At 44.8% G+C, this 18,664-nt stretch overlaps 1 protein-coding gene across 4 annotated transcripts in view; it reads right to left on the bottom strand.

The window, feature by feature from the left end:
* Nucleotides 1–11,762, bottom strand: part of ITPR2 (inositol 1,4,5-trisphosphate receptor type 2) — a 518,259-nt gene extending 506,497 nt beyond the window's left edge. For 3 of the 4 annotated variants that reach the window (XM_073621752.1, XM_073621753.1, XM_073621755.1), the window contains exon 1: nt 11,331–11,762. In XM_073621752.1, coding sequence (XP_073477853.1) covers nt 11,331–11,422 — 92 coding nt within the window. In that variant the 5' untranslated portion in view covers nt 11,423–11,762. The remainder of the gene's footprint in view (nt 1–11,330) is intronic. The other variant, XM_073621756.1, reaches the window with a different exon arrangement.
* Between the last annotated feature and the right edge of the window lie 6,902 nt (nt 11,763–18,664).

Below are 18,664 nucleotides of genomic sequence, written 5' to 3'. Positions count from 1 at the left end.
TCTTTGCAAAATAGCTCAAGCTCTGTCAGATTGGATGGAGAACGTCTGTGATCAGCAACTTTCAAGTCTTGCCACAGATTCTCAATTGGATTTAGGTCTGGACTTTGACTGGGCCATTCTAACACATGAATATGCTTTGATCTAAACCATTCTATTGTAGCTCTGGCTGTATGTTTAGGGTCGTTGTCTTACTGGAAGGTGAACCTCCGCCCCAGTCTCAAGTCTTTTGCAGACTCTAGCAGGTTTTCTTCTGTATTTGGCTCCATCCATCTTCCCATCAACTCTGACCAGCTTCCCTGTCCCTGCTGAAGAAAACCTTCCCACAACATGATGCTGCCACCACAATGTTTCACAGTGGGGATGGTGTGTTCAGGGTGATGCGCAGTGTTAGTTTTCCTACACACATAACGTTTTGCCTTTAGGCCAAAAAGTTAAATTTTGGTCTCATCTGACCAGAACACCGTCTTCCATATGTTTTCTGTGTCCCCCCCCCCATGGCTTCTCGCAAACTACAAACGGGACTTCTTATGGCTTTCTTTCAACAATGGTTTTCTTCTTGCCACTCTTCTATAAAGGCCAGATTTATGGAGTGCATGACTAATAGTTGTCCTGTGGACAGATTCTCCCACCTGAGTTGTGGATCTCTGCAGCTCCTCCAGAGTTACCATGGACCTCTTGGCTGCTTCTCTGATTAATGCTCTCCTTGCCCCGCCTGCCAGTTTAGGTGAATGGCCATTTCTTGGTAGATTTGCAGTTGTGCCATACTTTTTCAAGGCACTGTATATCATGATAAAGACAATTATTAGGAACAATGATTTGCATAATTATCTTTAGTGGGATTTGCATAGATGGAAAGTACACTTGGTATGGTACTAGGGGCCCATCCTTTAGAATTGCAGATCACAGCGTTCCCTGACTGGTAAGAGCTGGGAGACTGTTGTGACAGCAAGTGACTAAGAGTTTTGATTGGCTGCTGGAGTAACAAGTCAAAAGTTTACATACATAGGAGTGAGCGTTTTTGTTAAAGTGTATTCAAAGCCATTTTATTTAGCTTTGGATAAAGTGGTAAAGGAGTCTATCAGTCCTGGTGACAGTGAAAAATGAAAAATTTGAGTTGTTACCAGAACAAGAATCAGTGGCAAAATTATCAGGGGCGCAGCCAGTTCGCTCCGCCACGGATGGGGGCTTTCACCCGCTGACAGCGCTGAGGGGAGAGAAGACAGAGCTGAGACTGTGGACGTGGACCGCTCCGCCTACCCAGAGAGAATGTAGGAAGGTGGGGGCGGTCACTGAAAAAGAAAGTCAGCTGACCAGCTGACACCATGTTAAATGAAGTGCTCTGTCCTCTGCGACTGCCAGGAGTCCCCATGAGGCAAAGGCATGCCTGGGCTGCAGGAACCGTGTGACAGAATTCTGAGGAGGAATCGATTGCTTGACCTAAGTAAGTGACAAATTGCCAGTGCAATCGATCCCAACCTCCACCACCTCTGCCTCTTACTGATCCCGTCCCCCCACCACCACTGCTGCCACCCACCCTGTACACCACCGCTGCCACCCCCCTCCCCCCGAACACTACTGCTGTCACCCCCCTCAACACCACCGCTGCCACCCCCCAACACTACCGCTGCCACCCCCCCTCAACACCACCGCTGCCACCCCCCCTCAACACCACCGCTGCCACCCACCCTGTACACCACCGCTGCCACCCCCCTCCCCCTCAACACTGCTGCTACCACCCCCCCTCAACACTGCCGCTACCACCCTGCCTCAACACCGCCGCTGCCATCCCCCCCTCAACACCACCGCTGCCACCCCCTCAACACCACCGCTGCCACGCCCCCCTCAACATTACCACTTCCACCCCCCCTCAACATTACCACTTCCACCCCCACTCAACACCACCGCTGCCACCCCCTCAACACCACCGCTGCCACGCCCCCCTCAACATTACCACTTCCACCCCCCCCAACACTACTGCTGCCACCCCCCTCAACACCACCACTGCATCCCCCCTCAACACTACCGCTGCCACGCCCCCTCAACACCACCACTGCCACCCCCCCTCAACACCACCGCTGCCACTGATGGGTGGGGGGGGGGTCTTGAGTTTCTAGTTACGCCTCTGACAAGAATAGAGGTGAGATCTTCTGATGGGGACGTCTATTCTGAGTGCAACTGCCTAAGGAGTTTTTTCTGCTGCTTTGAAAAGATTTTCTTGTATTTCCTGTTGAGTTCACAGGATGGAAGTGAATGCCAATCTCTCCAGTGAGACACAGAAACCAAAAAATAAATACAAATTCTTGCCCATTTGGCTTTAGATATACGTACTTTAATGCAGCCTTTCTTAATACAAAATTTTTTTGATAGTGTTCTTCCAGAGCTTGCTTGGGGTTCCATGAGCAAGGAGCAATGTACAGTATATCTCTTAGATAAGTAACCACTGACACCAATGATCTTTTTGGCTATCTGTAATAGGGACTTTCTTCCCACTGAGCACCAACGTAGGAGCAGTTTTTTCTATTGAGTATTTATGTAAGGCACATGTGTCAAACAAAAGGCAAGCAGGCCAAGCCAAGTAATCCTCTCCTGTATAGCTGCGGCACCCTTCTTGTCTCTGCTCCCACCTTGTCTCAGCAGCAAAGAGGAGGACAGAACTCCTCCTACATATCTTGCACCCTCTTGTCTCCTTCTCCCCTGGTCTCAGCATCCAGCAGACTGCAGCAGCTGACTCTTGCGCCCCCCCCCCATTGTCCTCCTCCAGACCCTGCACTTTCTTCTTCCCAGCTCTGCCCCCATCTTCTGGAGCCCACAATGAAATTGATTTTGACACCCCTGAAAAGAGCATTTTTCCCACTTACCATCAATGTAAAGAGCATTCCTCCCACTGACGACCAGTGTGTGGAGCACTAAAAACAAATGTAAGGAACATTCCTCTCACTGACCAACAATGTATGGAGCACTAAAAACAAATCTAAGGAACATTCTTCCCACTGACCACCAATATAATGAGCATTCTTTCCACTGACCACCAATGTAAGTAGCATTCTTCCCTCTGACAAGTAGTATAAAAAGGCCCTTCTCCCAATAACCACCAACTTAAGAGAGTCCTTCTACCACTGGCCACCAATCTAAGGCATTTCCAATGATCACCAATGTAAGGGGACCACCAATGTAAGGAAGCATGTTTCCACTGACCATCAATGTAGTGGGTCATTTCTTCACTGGCCATCAATTATCAGTTTTCAGTATCTGCATTTCTTTTCTGGTCATTGTCTGTGAAGGTTCTCATTTATGGTATAGCTAGTTAGATGTTAGTCACATTCAACTGGACTTGTAATGTTGAAAACATTTCGTAGCTTCTCCAAGCCACATCTTTAGTTCCAATGAGTGTTAAGAAAATACCCCACCATTTATGTGCACACTGGTGGCACAGACACTTTAATCCAATCACCATGAAATGTGCAGGTGTTGATTGTCCAAAAAACAGGATGGGAGGTGTGAAACCACCCTGTTCTAGCTACATAATCCCATTGTTGAGGTGTTAGTTCCTCAATTTACATAGCTAAGGCAGGCCATAGATGACACAACCCATATCTGCAGGAAAGAAAATTGCTTGATTCCCCCATTAACACAGTCAGGGGAGCCATCCCTGCAGGGAGATCCGACGTGCTAGTTAAACCCAAGTTGATCGATGGATTGACTTGGGTACAATCAGTCTGCCCATACATGTTTCTTGGCCCAGATTCGAACTGGCTATGCCCAGCTTAAAGGTGTAAATTGTTGTCAAACAATTGCAGCTAACCTATACATGGAGCAGCTGGAGAAGAACTCTTTCAGGGGGATAATAACAATTCATTGGTTCAGGTATGTGGATGCGGTCAAGATTAGAACACTTGAAATACATGCTTTTAGTGAACACATAAACTCAGCGAAAAAAAAGTTTACACAGAAAATGGTATAAAATACCAAATTACCCTTATTGGGCTGTGTGTTATATGTCAAGGAGAGGGCTGAATGGGACATTGATGATCACGAAACCTACCCACACAAACCAGTATCTGCTTTTTGATTCCCATCACCCACTAGAACACAAACTGGAGGTTATTAGGACTCTGCGAAATTGGACTGAGATAGTAACAACAAACAGAGAATCTACCGACAAGGAACATCTCAGGAGTGTCTTGAAAGTGTATGACTACCCAAAGACTGGGTCTTTGGTAAAAAATGGGACCATCAAACAGATTGGAGAAGCAGAACAGACAGAGCAATATAGCACTGCGTTTTTTTGGTTTTTTTTATCCGTTTCCATTGAAGTCTATGGAACCAAAAATGGAACCTGCTGCGGGATAAAAAGTCCCTGACCCTTTCCAAAAAACGCATCGGTGGAAAATACAGAGATGTGAACTCGATTCATAGGAAACCATGGTGAATGGACTGTAGTGCATCTCTGCAAAACTGAAAAAGCAATAAAAAATAAATAGGTGTGGACTTAAAGCTTTGGAAGGCCCATCCCTTAACTTGATTTGGGAGAGTGAATGCTCTAAAAATGATGATTCTCCTGAGGATCATTTATCTTGTATATGCAATTCCTATTACACTTCCCCTGACTTTTTTTAAAAACTTGCGTAAAGCATTTCTGATCATTATTTGGCATGACAAACATCCTAGATTAGCTTATATCATTTTATGTAGACATAAGTTGGATGGTGGTGTCGGTCTCCCGGATATGGCCCTATATTACAAGGCTATGGCTCGTAATATATGGCTACGTATCTTAAACTGGTGTTATGATACCTCAGCTAAATTGTGGGCCCCCCTAGAAAAATCCATGGCAAGCAGGAATTGGTTCCTTGGATTCCTACCACCTCAAGAGGTCTCTCGAACTGGACATCTCCACTGACTTGGACTACACAAGCTATTTGGGACAGACTGAACGGGACTGGCCAATATGATAATAAAAAATCCCCACTAGTGCCTTTATGGGGCTATCCTTGGTTTCCACTGTCAGAGGATCATGGGTTTTTCCCCTCCTGGGGAATAGATAGAAATGCTTCCTGAGCTAAATTTACCCAGCAAACTAAGACACATTCCCACTTGCTGACTGGAGATAGCATCAACTGAAAGATTTTCTAACTAAGTTAGAGCCCAAGCCTTGTTCTCGAACCACACTTATGTAGTTTGAATCTATGTGTATTCAACTCCCAGATTAAAGACTTTTACTGTCCCAAATGTATAAACTTGTTCTAGGCTCCCTTTCCATGTCTGTTCCATACTATATCAAGGAATAGGAGAGGGAACTTGGATTGGAATTTTCACCCCGCCACAGATTTAGAGGATTATTAAATTGACGCATACTACCTCCGTTAGTTTCCATATCCAGGAGTCAGCTTACAAATTCCTGGTACAAGACCCGTTCCGTTTAGCTCAGATGTTTCCCATCGCTGATGCCTGCTGTTGGAGAGGGTCTGACCGTTTAGCTCAGATGTTTCCCATCGCTGATGCCCGCCGTTGAAGAGGGTCTGACCAACGTGGTGCATTCCTCCACCTTTGTTGGCCCTTTCCCAAGATTAGAGCCTTCTAAGAGGCTATCACCCCTTGGATTAAAAAAGAAAAACGACTCTAAAGTCATACACACCACTATTTATTTATTTTTTGTTCAACCTGCTGGGCTGAAAGAAAGAAAAATTGACAGCTCAGATCTGAGACGCTGTACTAACTATCCAATGTTCGTACAGGGATCTTCCCTGCTGTGCTATTGTGTTCTGACAGTAGGGTAGCCCCCCACCAGAACACTCCGAGCAGCGCTCTCAGCCTTTGGCTGAGAGCACTGAGTGGGAGCCGGGCATGCCCCTTCGACAGAACGGTCGATGCCGCCCGACATTCGGCCCGTGTGTACTAGGCTTTAGACCTATAGAAAATTCTCCCTGACAATTTCTTGTTCATGGAGGTCCCCTCCTCGACTAAACTTTATAAGAGAAGTATTACTCTCCATCAGTTACAGTTGTGCTCATAAGTTTACAAATCCCGGCAGAATTTATGATTTCTCGACCATTTTTCAGAGAATATGAATGATAACACAAAAACATTTCTTTCACTCATGGTTAGTGTTTGGCTGAGACCATTTATTATCAATCAACTGTGTTTACTCTTTTTAAATCATAATGACAACAGAAACTACCCAAATGACCCTGATCAAAAGTTTACATACCCTGGTGATTTTGGCCTGATAACATGCACACAAGTTGACAAAAAGGGGTTTGAATGGCTATTAAAGGTAACCATTATCACCTGTGATCTGTTTGCTTGTAATTAGTATGTGTGTATAAAAGGTCAATGAGTTTCTAGACTCCTGACAGACCCTTGCATCTTTCATCCAGTGCTGTACTGATGTTTCTGGATTCTGAGTCATGGGGAAAACTAAATAATTGTCAAAGGATTTGTGGGAAAAGGTAGCTGAACTGTATAAAACCGGAATGGGATATAAAATGATATCCATATCCAAGGAATTGAGAATACCAATCACCAGTGTTCAAACTCTAATCAAGAAGTGGAAAATGAGGGGTTCTGTTGAAACCAAACCACGGTCAGGTAGACCAACTAAAATTTCAGCCACAACTGCCAGGAAAATTGTTCGGGATGCAAAGAAAAACCCACAAATAACTTCAGGTGAAATGCAGGACTCTCTGAAAACATGTGGTGTGGCTGTTTCAAGATGCCCAATAAGGAGGTACTTGAAGAAAGATGGGCTGCATTTTCGAGTCTCCAGAAGAAAGCCATTACTACGCAAATGCTACAAAGTATCCCGCTTACAATACGCTAAACAGCATAGAGACAAGCCTCAAACCTTCTGGCACAAAGTCTTTTGGAGTGATGAGACCAAAATTGAGCTTTTTGGCCACAACCGTAAACACTACATTTTGAGAGGAGTCAACAAGGCCTATGATGAAAGGTACACCATTCCTACTGTGAAACACGGAGGTGGATCACTGATGTTTTGGGGATGTGTGAGCTACAAAGGCACAGGTAATTTGGTCAAAATAGTAGGCAAGATGAATGCAGTATGTTATCAAAAAATACTGGAGGAACATTTGCATTCATCAGCCAGGAAGCTGCGCATGGGACGTACTTAGACATTCCAACATGACAATGATCCAAAACACAAGGCCAAGTCGACCTGTCATTGGCTACAGCAGAATAAAGTGAAGGTTCTGCAGTGGCCATCTCAGTCTCCTGACCTCAATATCATTGAGCCACTCCGGGGAGATCTCAATTGTGCAGTTCATGCAAGACAGCCCAAGAATTTACAGGAACTGGAGGCTTTTTGCCAAGATAAATGGGCAGCTTTACCATCTGAGAAAATAAAGAGCCTCATCCACAAATACCACAAAAGACTTCAAGCTGTCATTGATGTTAAAGAGGGCAATACACGGTATTAAGAACTGGGGTATGTAAACTTTTGATCAGGGTCATTTGGGTAGTTTCGGTTGTGATTATGATTTAAAAAGAGTAAACACAGTTGATTGATAATAAATGGCTTCAGCCAAACACTAACCATGAGTGGAAGAAATGTTTTGTGTTATCATTTATATTCTCTGAAAAATAGCCAAGAAATCATCAATTCTGCCAGGGTATGTAAACTTATGAGCACAACTGTAAATGCAGCCAAGTCCCTAATTTCTTAGTTCTGCAAACGGACTACTTGCCCCACACTCTCAGACTGGAAGAGGGAGGTAGATATTATCACAGAGGCAGAACGCTGGGTACACATGGTTGAAAACCAACAGAAGAAAATGAAAGTTGTATGGTCGGGCTGGATGTATTATTCTATTGAGATCCCAAATGACTGATAATCCCCCTGTGTATTGTTTGGCAGCCTGATTGCTGGAGTATTCAATCCGCTCATTTTTTATTTTTTTTTTCCACCCTGGTATTAGTCGGTTGGGGTGTTCTTTTCTTTTTGCGTTTCTCTTTTTTCTTTTATTTCTTAAAGTGTTACTAAACCCACAACGGTAAACTCAGTCTATACATGCAGCATGTTATACTCACTGTGGAACCTAAGGGGGTTAATCCTTTGCAGTGTGTAAAAAGGCTTTGATCCTGTCTTCTCTGATTCTCCCTTTCTTCCACTATCCCCAAACCTTCTCCTGATAGAACAGAGCTTGCACATGCTCAGTTTGGTGTGTGTTGCTAGAGAGTTTTTTCTTTTCTTGGGAGAGTGCATGTGATCAGCACGGGGCCAATCACCACTGTCCTGACAGAGGGTCAGGGGTCCTGCAGCCTCATAGGACAATCAAGGGAGAATGAAAACTCCTCCTACAAGCTTTAATCAGACACTGATAAAAGTCACAGGACTGCTATATACCGCTGATGAGAAAAGGTATTTAGCCGTTTATATTTACTAAAACTATTGCATTTCCATGTTCTGTGTACTGTGGGAGACCAGATATAGTGAATGCAGGGTCCTAGGTTTAGTAACACTTTAACTAATTGAACAGTGGTATGTCTCATAATTTGTACACTTCTTTAGGCTTGTCCGGGGTTGTTCATAATATTTTGCAAGATACCTAGACAGTACCTGGACCTTGCTTATTTTGCTGTTATTATTTTAGAATTGTGAGTTGTATTGTGCAACGTTTGTACTCAACATCAGCTTTTCACTAACTTTCTACTGTGTTTCTTTGTAATGTCTTAAAACTGTAATAAAGTTTCATTACAAAAAAAAAGAAAATATGCATTGATGTGAACTAGGCCTAAAATAAAGGGAAATCTCCACTGTTATTCCTGGAACAGATATCCCTATGGGAAGCCTCCCAGTCAAACCCTTCCACACGCTATAAAAAAAATATAAAAGAATTAAAAGAAAGGTTTTAGCTATAGATACTCTTTACATCTTAGCAGCTGTTTAAAACTAGATAATACGCTTCAAATGGATTTTATCTATGGCGGATGGGGAACATTGGTTTCTGCTCAGGAAATGTTAAACAGCCTATATTGATAAGAAATTTCTGAGACAAGAAAGAGACAATCCAGAATGACAGAGATACATCGCACCGTTTTGTAGACAAATCATGATATAAAAACATTCATGTATAAATAAGGATAACAAGAAGTCATATTAGATACAATTGTTGCTATTTGTTTTTGTATTGTTATTTGAACATCTATTATTGATCAGTACTTTGTATTGGCCAATCACCTTCTTACACATATCAATCTACATTTTCCTATATAGTCTATGACGGTTCTGGATTATCACTGCACATCTGTAGGTTTTCTTATTGATGTTAAATATGGCCGCATCATTGGCAATTATGTTTCAAGGAAACCTGTCAAAAGATGGAAGCTCCCACAACTGATCTGGGTAAAAAGATACAGGCTCTGGGTCTGACATTCTCATTCTTGCAATGGGGTTGGTTCACACCACAATTTCTGCATTACCAATGCATTTTTGCATATGCGTTTACACTTGTGTTTTATGTGTTTTCAGCGCGTTTCACGCATTTTTTCATTTCCAATCACTTTTATTGACATTTTCAAACAGATACAAAGAAATCTCAGCATAGTTCAATAAGCTGAATAACAAATGTTTCCAACAATCTGAAAGTGCCTACAAAACAAAAGTGCAAGGAGCACTTACAGCACATTCCAGTGCATTTGTTTTCTTCTTTTTTTTTGACACTTGAATTTTCTTTATTTTCATTTAGGACAAATGTGCGTTCTGGTGCGTTTACGCATGTTTTGATGCATTTGAGACAGAAAAAATGCAGTGGGTTGTACTTTTGTTGAAAGCACTGGACCTGAGCGCACCGGTGTGATCTAAGGCCATTGGAATACATGGCAAAAACTGTGCATACATTCTGGATGTGGTTCAAAAAAGCATCTGTGTGAACCAGCCGGTATTGTTAGATAAGACATTGTGGTGAGTGGAAAATGATGAAAGAACTATGACCTCCTGTGGCCTCTTCTGTGTATATCCTGCCAATCACATGTATAGGGATTATATATCACTGTTAGGAAAGTGAGATGTACTGTATATTCTGAGTGCAGGCAGATCTGTGTATGCATGGAGAGGGATCAGTGTATGCATGAAGAGCAATCCGTGTATACATGGAGAGGGATCAGTGTATGCATGAAGAGCAATCTGTGTATACATGGAGAGGGATCAGTGTATGCATGAAGAGCAATCCGTGTATACATGGAGAGGGATCAGTGTATGCATGAAGAGCAATCCGTGTATACATGGAGAGGGATCAGTGTATGCATGAAGAGCAATCCGTGTATACATGGAGAGGGATCAGTGTATGCATGAAGAGCAATCCGTGTATACATGGAGAGGGATCAGTGTATGCATGAAGAGCAATCAGTGTATACATGGAGAGGGATCAGTGTATGCATGAAGAGCAATCCGTGTATACATGGAGAGGGATCAGTGTATGCATGAAGAGCAATCAGTGTATACATGGAGAGGGATCAGTGTATAGATGGGGACAGATCAGTGTATGCACAAAGAGCGATCAGCGTACGCATAGAGAGTAATCAGTGTATGCATGGGGAAAGATTAGTGTATGCATGAAGAGTGATCAGTGCATGCATGGAGAGGGATTAGAGTATGCATAGAAAGGAATCAGTGTATGCATGGAGAGGGATCAGTGTATGCATGGAGAGGGATCAGTGTATGCATGGAGAGGGATCAGTGTATGCATGGAGAGGGATCAGTGTATGCATGGAGAGGGATCAGTGTATGCATGGGGACAGATCAGTGTATGCATTGGGACAGATCAGTATATGCATGGGGACAGATCAGTGTATGCATGGAGAGGGATCAGTGTATGCATGGGGACAGATCAGTGTATAGATGGAGAGGGATCAGTGTACACATGAAGCACGATTAGTGTACACATGGAGAGGGATTAGTGATGACATGGAGACAGATCAGTATATGGTGTATGCACAATGTACACAGATCAGTGTTTGTAAGGAGAAATGTCAGTGTATGATTGCAGACCTATCAGTGCAGTTATATAGTGTATGTTCACATGGCGACAAATCAGTGTACACAGTGCAGTGGGATCAGTGTGTATGATTGGAGACTGATGGGTGTAACACTATAATGTCACACAATGTATCCTCCTCTGACACACACAATGTATCTCACACACAGCACCCCTAATCTCTGCACACTGACAGTTCCGGCCTTTTCCAGAAGTTGTGTGACTTCCTCTCAGTCGGTGAGCTGTCAGTGTCAGATTATATGGGGGGGTTATCTCTGTGCCCCATTTCCCCCCCCCCCGGGGATGAATACAATGTGGGGCAGTGAGCCCGGTACTCACCCCAGGGTGCTGATGAAGCCATTGACGGAGCCCTCCGCATAGAGGGACACGATGTCCCCGATGTATAAGAAGCTGGACATTTTGTCGGACATCCTCTCTGTGCCGGCAGTGGCGCCCCCTACAGCCGGGGCATGGTGCAGCAGCCCAGATCTCCCGTTACCGGCAGAGTCAGAGAGGGATCGGTGAGTGTCCCCCGAGCGGTGTGTCACATGCCAGGAAGAGGGTTAGTTCGGGGTCCCCGGTGTAGAAGGGATCTCCTGGGGAAAGTCTTCGGAGTGTCCTGGTGTCCCCGGCCAGGCTGGGCTGCAGTCCCCTCAGTCCCCGCTCTCCTCGGACTCCTCCGGGCACAGATCTCTCTCTCCCCCCTTCTTCTTCTTCTTCTTCTTCTCCGGCTGCCCCAACTTCCCCGGTCCGAACTGCTCTCTTGCTCTGGGCGGAGCATCGATAGCCCGGCGGCCAATAGGAGAGGTGCCTGGAGGAAGAGGGCGGAGCGGTGAGGAGTCCGGAGGAGGTGAGCGAGGGACATTCATTCATCATGGCAAGAGAGCACAGCTACCACCTGGAGGAATGTATATACCTTACTATATACTGTATACTACAAGAGAGCACAGCTACCACCTGGAGGAATGTATATACCTTACTATATACTGTATACTACAAGAGAGCACAGCTACCACCTGGAGGAATGTATATACCTTACTATATACTGTATACTACAAGAGAGCACAGCTACCACCTGGAGGAATGTATATACCTTACTATATACTACAAGAGAGCACAGCTACCACCTGGAGGAATGTATATACCTTACTATATACTATATACTACAAGAGAGCACAGCTACCACCTGGAGGAATGTATATACCTTACTATATACTGTATACTACAAGAGAGCACAGCTACCACCTGGAGGAATGTATATACCTTACTATATACTGTATACTACAAGAGAGCACAGCTACCACCTGGAGGAATGTATATACCTTACTATATACTGTATACTACAAGAGAGCACAGCTACCACCTGGAGGAATGTATATACCTTACTATATACTGTATACTACAAGAGAGCACAGCTACCACCTGGAGGAATGTATATACCCTACTATATACTATACACTACAAGAGAGCACAGCTACTACCTAGAGGACTGTATATACCTTACTATATACTACAAGAGAGCACAGCTACCACCTGGAGGAATGTATATACCTTACTATATACTACAAGAGAGCACAGCTACCACCTGGAGGAATGTATATACCTTACTATATACTATACACTACAAGAGAGCACAGCTACCACCTGGAGGAATGTATATACCCTACTATATACTATACACTACAAGAGAGCACAGCTACTACCTAGAGGACTGTATATACCTTACTATATACTACAAGAGAGCATAGCTACCACCTGGAGGAATGTATATACCCTACTATATACTACAAGAGAGCACAGCTACCACCTGGAGGAATGTATATACCCTACTATATACTACAAGAGAGCACAGCTACCACCTGGAGGAATGTATATACCTTACTATATACTATACACTACAAGAGAGCACAGCTACTACCTGGAGGACTGTATATACCTTACTATATACTACAAGAGAGCACAGCTACCACCTGGAGGAATGTATATACCCTACTATATACTATACACTACAAGAGAGCACAGCTACTACCTAGAGGACTGTATATACCTTACTATATACTATACACTACAATAGAGCACAGCTACTACCTGGAGGAATGTATATACCTTACTATATACTATACACTACAAGAGAGCACAGCTACTACCTGGAGGAATGTATATACCCTACTATATACTACAAGAGAGCACAGCTACCACCTGGAGGAATGTATATACCCTACTATATACTATATACTACAAGAGAGCACAGCTACTACCTGGAGGAATGTATATACCCTACTATATACTATATACTACAAGAGAGCACAGCTACTACCTGGAGGAATGTATATACCCTACTATATACTATATACTACAAGAGAGCACAGCTACTACCTAGAGGACTGTATATACCTTACTATATACTACAAGAGAGCACAGCTACCACCTGGAGGAATGTATATACCCTACTATATACTATATACTACAAGAGAGCACAGCTACCACCTGGAGGAATGCATATACCTTACTATATACTATACACTACAAGAGAGCACAGCTACTACCTGGAGGAATGTATATACCTTACTATATACTATACACTACAAGAGAGCACAGCTACTACCTAGAGGACTGTATATACCTTACTATATACTATACACTACAAGAGAGCACAGCTACTACCTGGAGGAATGTATATACCTTACTATATACTATACACTACAAGAGAGCACAGCTACTACCTGGAGGAATGTATATACCCTACTATATACTACAAGAGAGCACAGCTACTACCTAGAGGACTGTATATACCTTACTATATACTACAAGAGAGCACAGCTACCACCTGGAGGAATGTATATGCCTTACTATATACTGTACACTACAAGAGAGCACAGCTACCACCTGGAGGAATGCATATACCTTACTATATACTACAAGAGAGCACAGCTACTACCTAGAGGACTGTATATACCTTACTATATACTATACACTACAAGAGAGCACAGCTACTACCTAGAGGACTGTATATACCTTACTATATACTATACACTACAAGAGAGCACAGCTACTACCTGGAGGAATGTATATACCTTACTATATACTATACACTACAAGAGAGCACAGCTACTACCTGGAGGACTGTATATACCTTACTATATACTACAAGAGAGCACAGCTACTACCTGGAGGACTGTATATGCCTTACTATATACTATACACTACAAGAGAGCACAGCTACTACCTGGAGGACTGTATATACCTTACTATATACTACATAGCTCCCAACTGTCCCTGATTTGGAGAGACTGTCCGTGATTTGAAGCAATGAACCTCTGTCCCTCTCCCCCCCTCATTTGTCCCTCATTTTGGTCTGCTCTATATAGTTGTATATAAAATGCACTTTTTTTCTTTCAAAAAGTGTTTCCCAGTGCTAAAGCTTTCATCCAATTTCTAAATTGATGCATTTGTAAATTTTAAAAACCAATACAAATGAATAATAGTGAGAAAAAAAGCCCTTGTGGATTTAATTAACCCTTTTTTGTGGTTAATTCTCCTTTAAGGGGGTGTGACAGGGGGCGTGTCCAATGCTTACATACATTTGCTAGTAGGTGTCCCTCATTCCCATTTCAAAATGTTGGGAGGTATGATACTATACACTACAAGAGAGTATAGCTACTACCTGGAGGACTGTATATACCTTACTATATACTATACACTACAAGAGAGCACAGCTACTACCTGGAGGCGCTCTTCATGCTCTTCCAAAGTCTTGCCAAACACTATGATATCATCTAGGCATACCAATATTTCAATCAGGTTCATGTCACCCACAGTCTTCTCCATCAAACTCTGGAAGGTGGCTGGGGCGCCAAACAGACCTTGTGGCATGCGGTCAAACTCAAAGAATCCCACAGGGGTAATGAAAGTGGTCTTCTCTTTATCTTCAGGGTGCATGGGGATTTGATATCCACTTTTCAGATCCAGCACGCTGAACCACTTTGCCCCTGACAGGCTCTGTAGGGCATCTTCTATCCTGGATGTGGTATATTGGTCAGGAATGGTCCTTCGGTTCAGTGTCCTGTAGTCGATGCACAACCACAACGACCCATTCTTTTTCCTTACTACCACTATTGGGGAGGCATATGGACTCTGAGACTCTCGGATAACTCCTGCTCTCTTCAGCTTAGCCAGCTGTTCTCGCAGGTCTTCCAAGTCCCCCAAAGGAATCCGTCTGACTCTTTCTTGGAAAGGCTTGTCTTCCTCCAGGCGGATCTGGTGTTGGGCACTTTTTGCATGCCCAACGTCAAACTCACTCTTCGAGAAAGCAGCTCCCCATCTTAGGTGCTGAGTTTTGGCCCTTTCCATCCAGGCAGGTGTGAGAGGAGTGTTATTTGGGTAAAACTCTTCCACTGGGATTTCATCCTTCCCTCCGCCCCTTACATCACACGGTGAGACTGGGGTGGCTGTGTTTTCTTTCCCCAGCAACATCCTAGCTGGCATCTTCAATGGTGAAGCTGTAGTGTTACAAACACTGACCGAGATCCTTCCGTGACTTCTCTGTAGTGCCTGGGTTGAGATCACCTCTGGAATCATCTCCCACCCTCTCTCTTCCTTCTGACTGTCCGCTTCAAGGACAATGAAAGGGCCTAGCTGTTTCCAAATCAACTTGACGAACGCTCTCAAACAAACTACCTCACCGGGTTGTAATGTCTTCTCACTCCAACCGCCAGATTTTTCCCACTCCTTCTGCTGGGGCCTTTTCTTCTTGCACCAGGTGCTGATAGGCTTGTCTCAGCATAGGGTGCACACTGGGGTTTGAAGTGCTCTGCTCTTGAATAAGAGGTACTAGCAGCCTTCTCGAGATCAGTATTAATCCCTATGATGAGGGAACTTTTCCCAGCCCCTGGAGGACGAGGACAGACCACTGCCAATGTGTCAAAGTTTTCTGCCTTTCCTGCAGAGGGGTCAAAAGCCAGCTTGATTGGTAGATAGCCATCATTGGGGAGGTTCTGAGTCCCGAGGCCCCAAATCTCCAGCTCTTCTAACTTCTGTAGTGGCAAGTGTTTGAGGTGCTTGTCGTAGAAGTCCCTGTAGAGAAGAGTCACTTGAGCTCCGGTATCCAAGAGGGCCTTGGTATATATTCCTTCTACCTGGATGGAGACAACTGGAGAAGGCCCCACTAGCTTGGGAGGGAACCTGTGGGAAGTTGCAGGTTGGGCCTGTTCGGTGAGTCGTATCTTGACTCCTCTCTTGCAGAGATTCTGATCCGACTTGGGCCTAGGTTGAGCTCTGGGAGTCTGGTATGCATTGACTCTCCAATGCTGGGCGTCCCGGGTTGTAGGTAGTGAGTCACTGAGTCGCTCAGAGGCAACAACTGGAGATTCCTGTGAGTGCTTGGAATCTCGCTGCAGCTTCTGGGTATCGTTGGGTTTTTTGGAGCTTGCTGATGTAACAGGGCACCCAGTTGACTCCTTCACCGGGGCCCTCTGGAGTTTCCCACCGGCCTTCTGCGCTGTGCTTCAGATTTCACTGGGCTTGGGCACACTTTGCGATAATTTCCAACTCCTCCACAGTTGAAACAGATCCCTTGGTTTTCTTGCTTTTTAACCCGAGCAGCTGTAGGGTTTGACGGTTTCTTGGGTACCGAAACTTCATCACTCTGTGGAATAGTTAGTTTTTCGGTTACCAGGGCCATCATCTCTAACATCTCTCTTTGCATCTGAAGCATCAGGTTTTCAAATTCGGAATCACTCCTTGAAGAATGTTGGGTACTGTCACGGAACGTCCCACACTCCACTTGAGTGCTTCCGTCAGTATGCCACTTCCTTGTAGTCTGGATACAGATATCAGATATTCCAAACGCTTCCAAGCACAAAACAAGGCGACACTTGCTTCACTGCTAACATGGTCTATTTTATTTAGAATCAAAATTACAAGACTTTATATGCCGTTGGAACCTCTTCTAACAATACAACATACAACTGTAACCTAATTAACATGAGCTAATTATCTAATCCTTTATACAGCCTAGGTGACTGAGACATGACCTTTTGCCCAGACTTGTGGTCACCGAGCTTCACACAGTAACAGAGTTAATTAACACAAACAACAATGGTTGAAAAGACTCTTAGAGCTACACTAGACTTATTTACAATAAACACATTATAGCAGACATCAGACAGGTAGCTGGAATTGATGACATTAGCATTTAGCAGTAGGAGTCCCAACGGTATGAATCAGTCACCATTCTAATATGGCATATAAAGGGTTCCCAGAGTCTGTGTGTTTTGGGGGGATATGGAGCTGAATCCAAAGTAACACCAACCCCAGGGTCCCCAGGCATACAGCTCACAGAGAGCACCATTCCCCCAAATGCCAGGGTCCATAATCGGTGGGCAAGAGGCTTGCGTTCAGTCCCCTCCAATAGCCTCTGTCCCGGTGAGTCTGTCACATTTCTCCCCCATCAAAGGTTGACTAACAAGGTCCCAGACCTCAACCTGGTCTGGACATGCTTAGTCAGGCAGAGTAAACTCACACAGTCTTCCCGCATGATCTCCTTTCTTGGCTGCAAGGAATAGTTGACCTCAGTAGGTGTGGGGCAGAGGTCATTTACTCTCTGGCTGCCAGGGCTTCAGCTGGATTGTTTTTAACATTCCTGGGCTCGGTCTGCTGCTGGGCAGAAGGGCAGATCACCCCTGCTTCCTGAAGCTGTAGAGAGACACTAGGTGCTAGGCAGAGGCCAGCGGTGCTCTGCCCTGTTGCCAGCAATTGAGCTGGGAGTAGCAGCTCCACTACATCAGCTTGTCCTCGGAGAGAGGGGCCAACTGCCCCGGCTCCCTGGAACTCCACAGTTGTTGCCGGTGCTGGGCAGAGGTTGGTAGCACTCTGCTCTGTTGCCAGCACTTCTGCTGGGGACTCCGCATCCTCCGCTCCGGCTAACCTTTGGGGCAGGAGGCTGGCTTCCTCCACTCACAAACTGTGTAGCTGCCATTGGAAAGGGGAGCCGGCTGCTTCCTTTTCCATTCCCTCATCTGGCTGCTGGGACGACATGTCTATGGTACTGTCTCCCAGGTGCACGGATCTTTGCTGGGGAGGAAAGGCCGCTTCCTCCACCCTGGCCAACTGTTGGGGAGGGACAACAAACACCTTCTCCCCCTGCATCTGCTGCTGGGAAGTGATTGCCACCTTCTCACCCTGAGCCTCTGAAACTGCCACAGGTGTGGGGCAGAGGTCTTGGACCCTCTGTCTGGTTGCCAGCACTTCTGCTGGGGGTTTGCTAGGTGGTTCCTCCCCATTAAATCCCCAGTCTCTGGAATTGCTAAAAGTGTGGGTCAGAGGTCTTGGACCCTCTGTTCAGTTACCAGATCTTCAGCTGGAGGCTCATAAGGTTGTTCTTCCTCAGCAGAAAAGTCTATTAAATCCCCTACCTCTATAACTGGTGTCTGGGGATAGAGGTTCACCATCTCCTGTCCATGGAACCCAGAAGATGTTATCAGTGCTGGGCAGAGGTTGGCAGAGCTCTGCCCTATGATCAGCACTTCAGGTTTGGGGACGACAATCTTCAGATTTTCCACTGCCGATTCTCTGGCATGCTGCTGAACGTGTTCTAGCAGTTTCCTGTATGCCCTTTACAGATGCTGTTCCTTCCTTAGCAAATGGTCCAGATCAGGTTTGAGCTCTGAGACCCC

Source organism: Aquarana catesbeiana, linkage group LG03 (genome assembly GCF_042186555.1).
Source record: "Aquarana catesbeiana isolate 2022-GZ linkage group LG03, ASM4218655v1, whole genome shotgun sequence".
NCBI classification, from domain to species: domain Eukaryota; kingdom Metazoa; phylum Chordata; class Amphibia; order Anura; family Ranidae; genus Aquarana; species Aquarana catesbeiana.
This window is presented reverse-complemented; position numbering and strand designations above follow the sequence as displayed.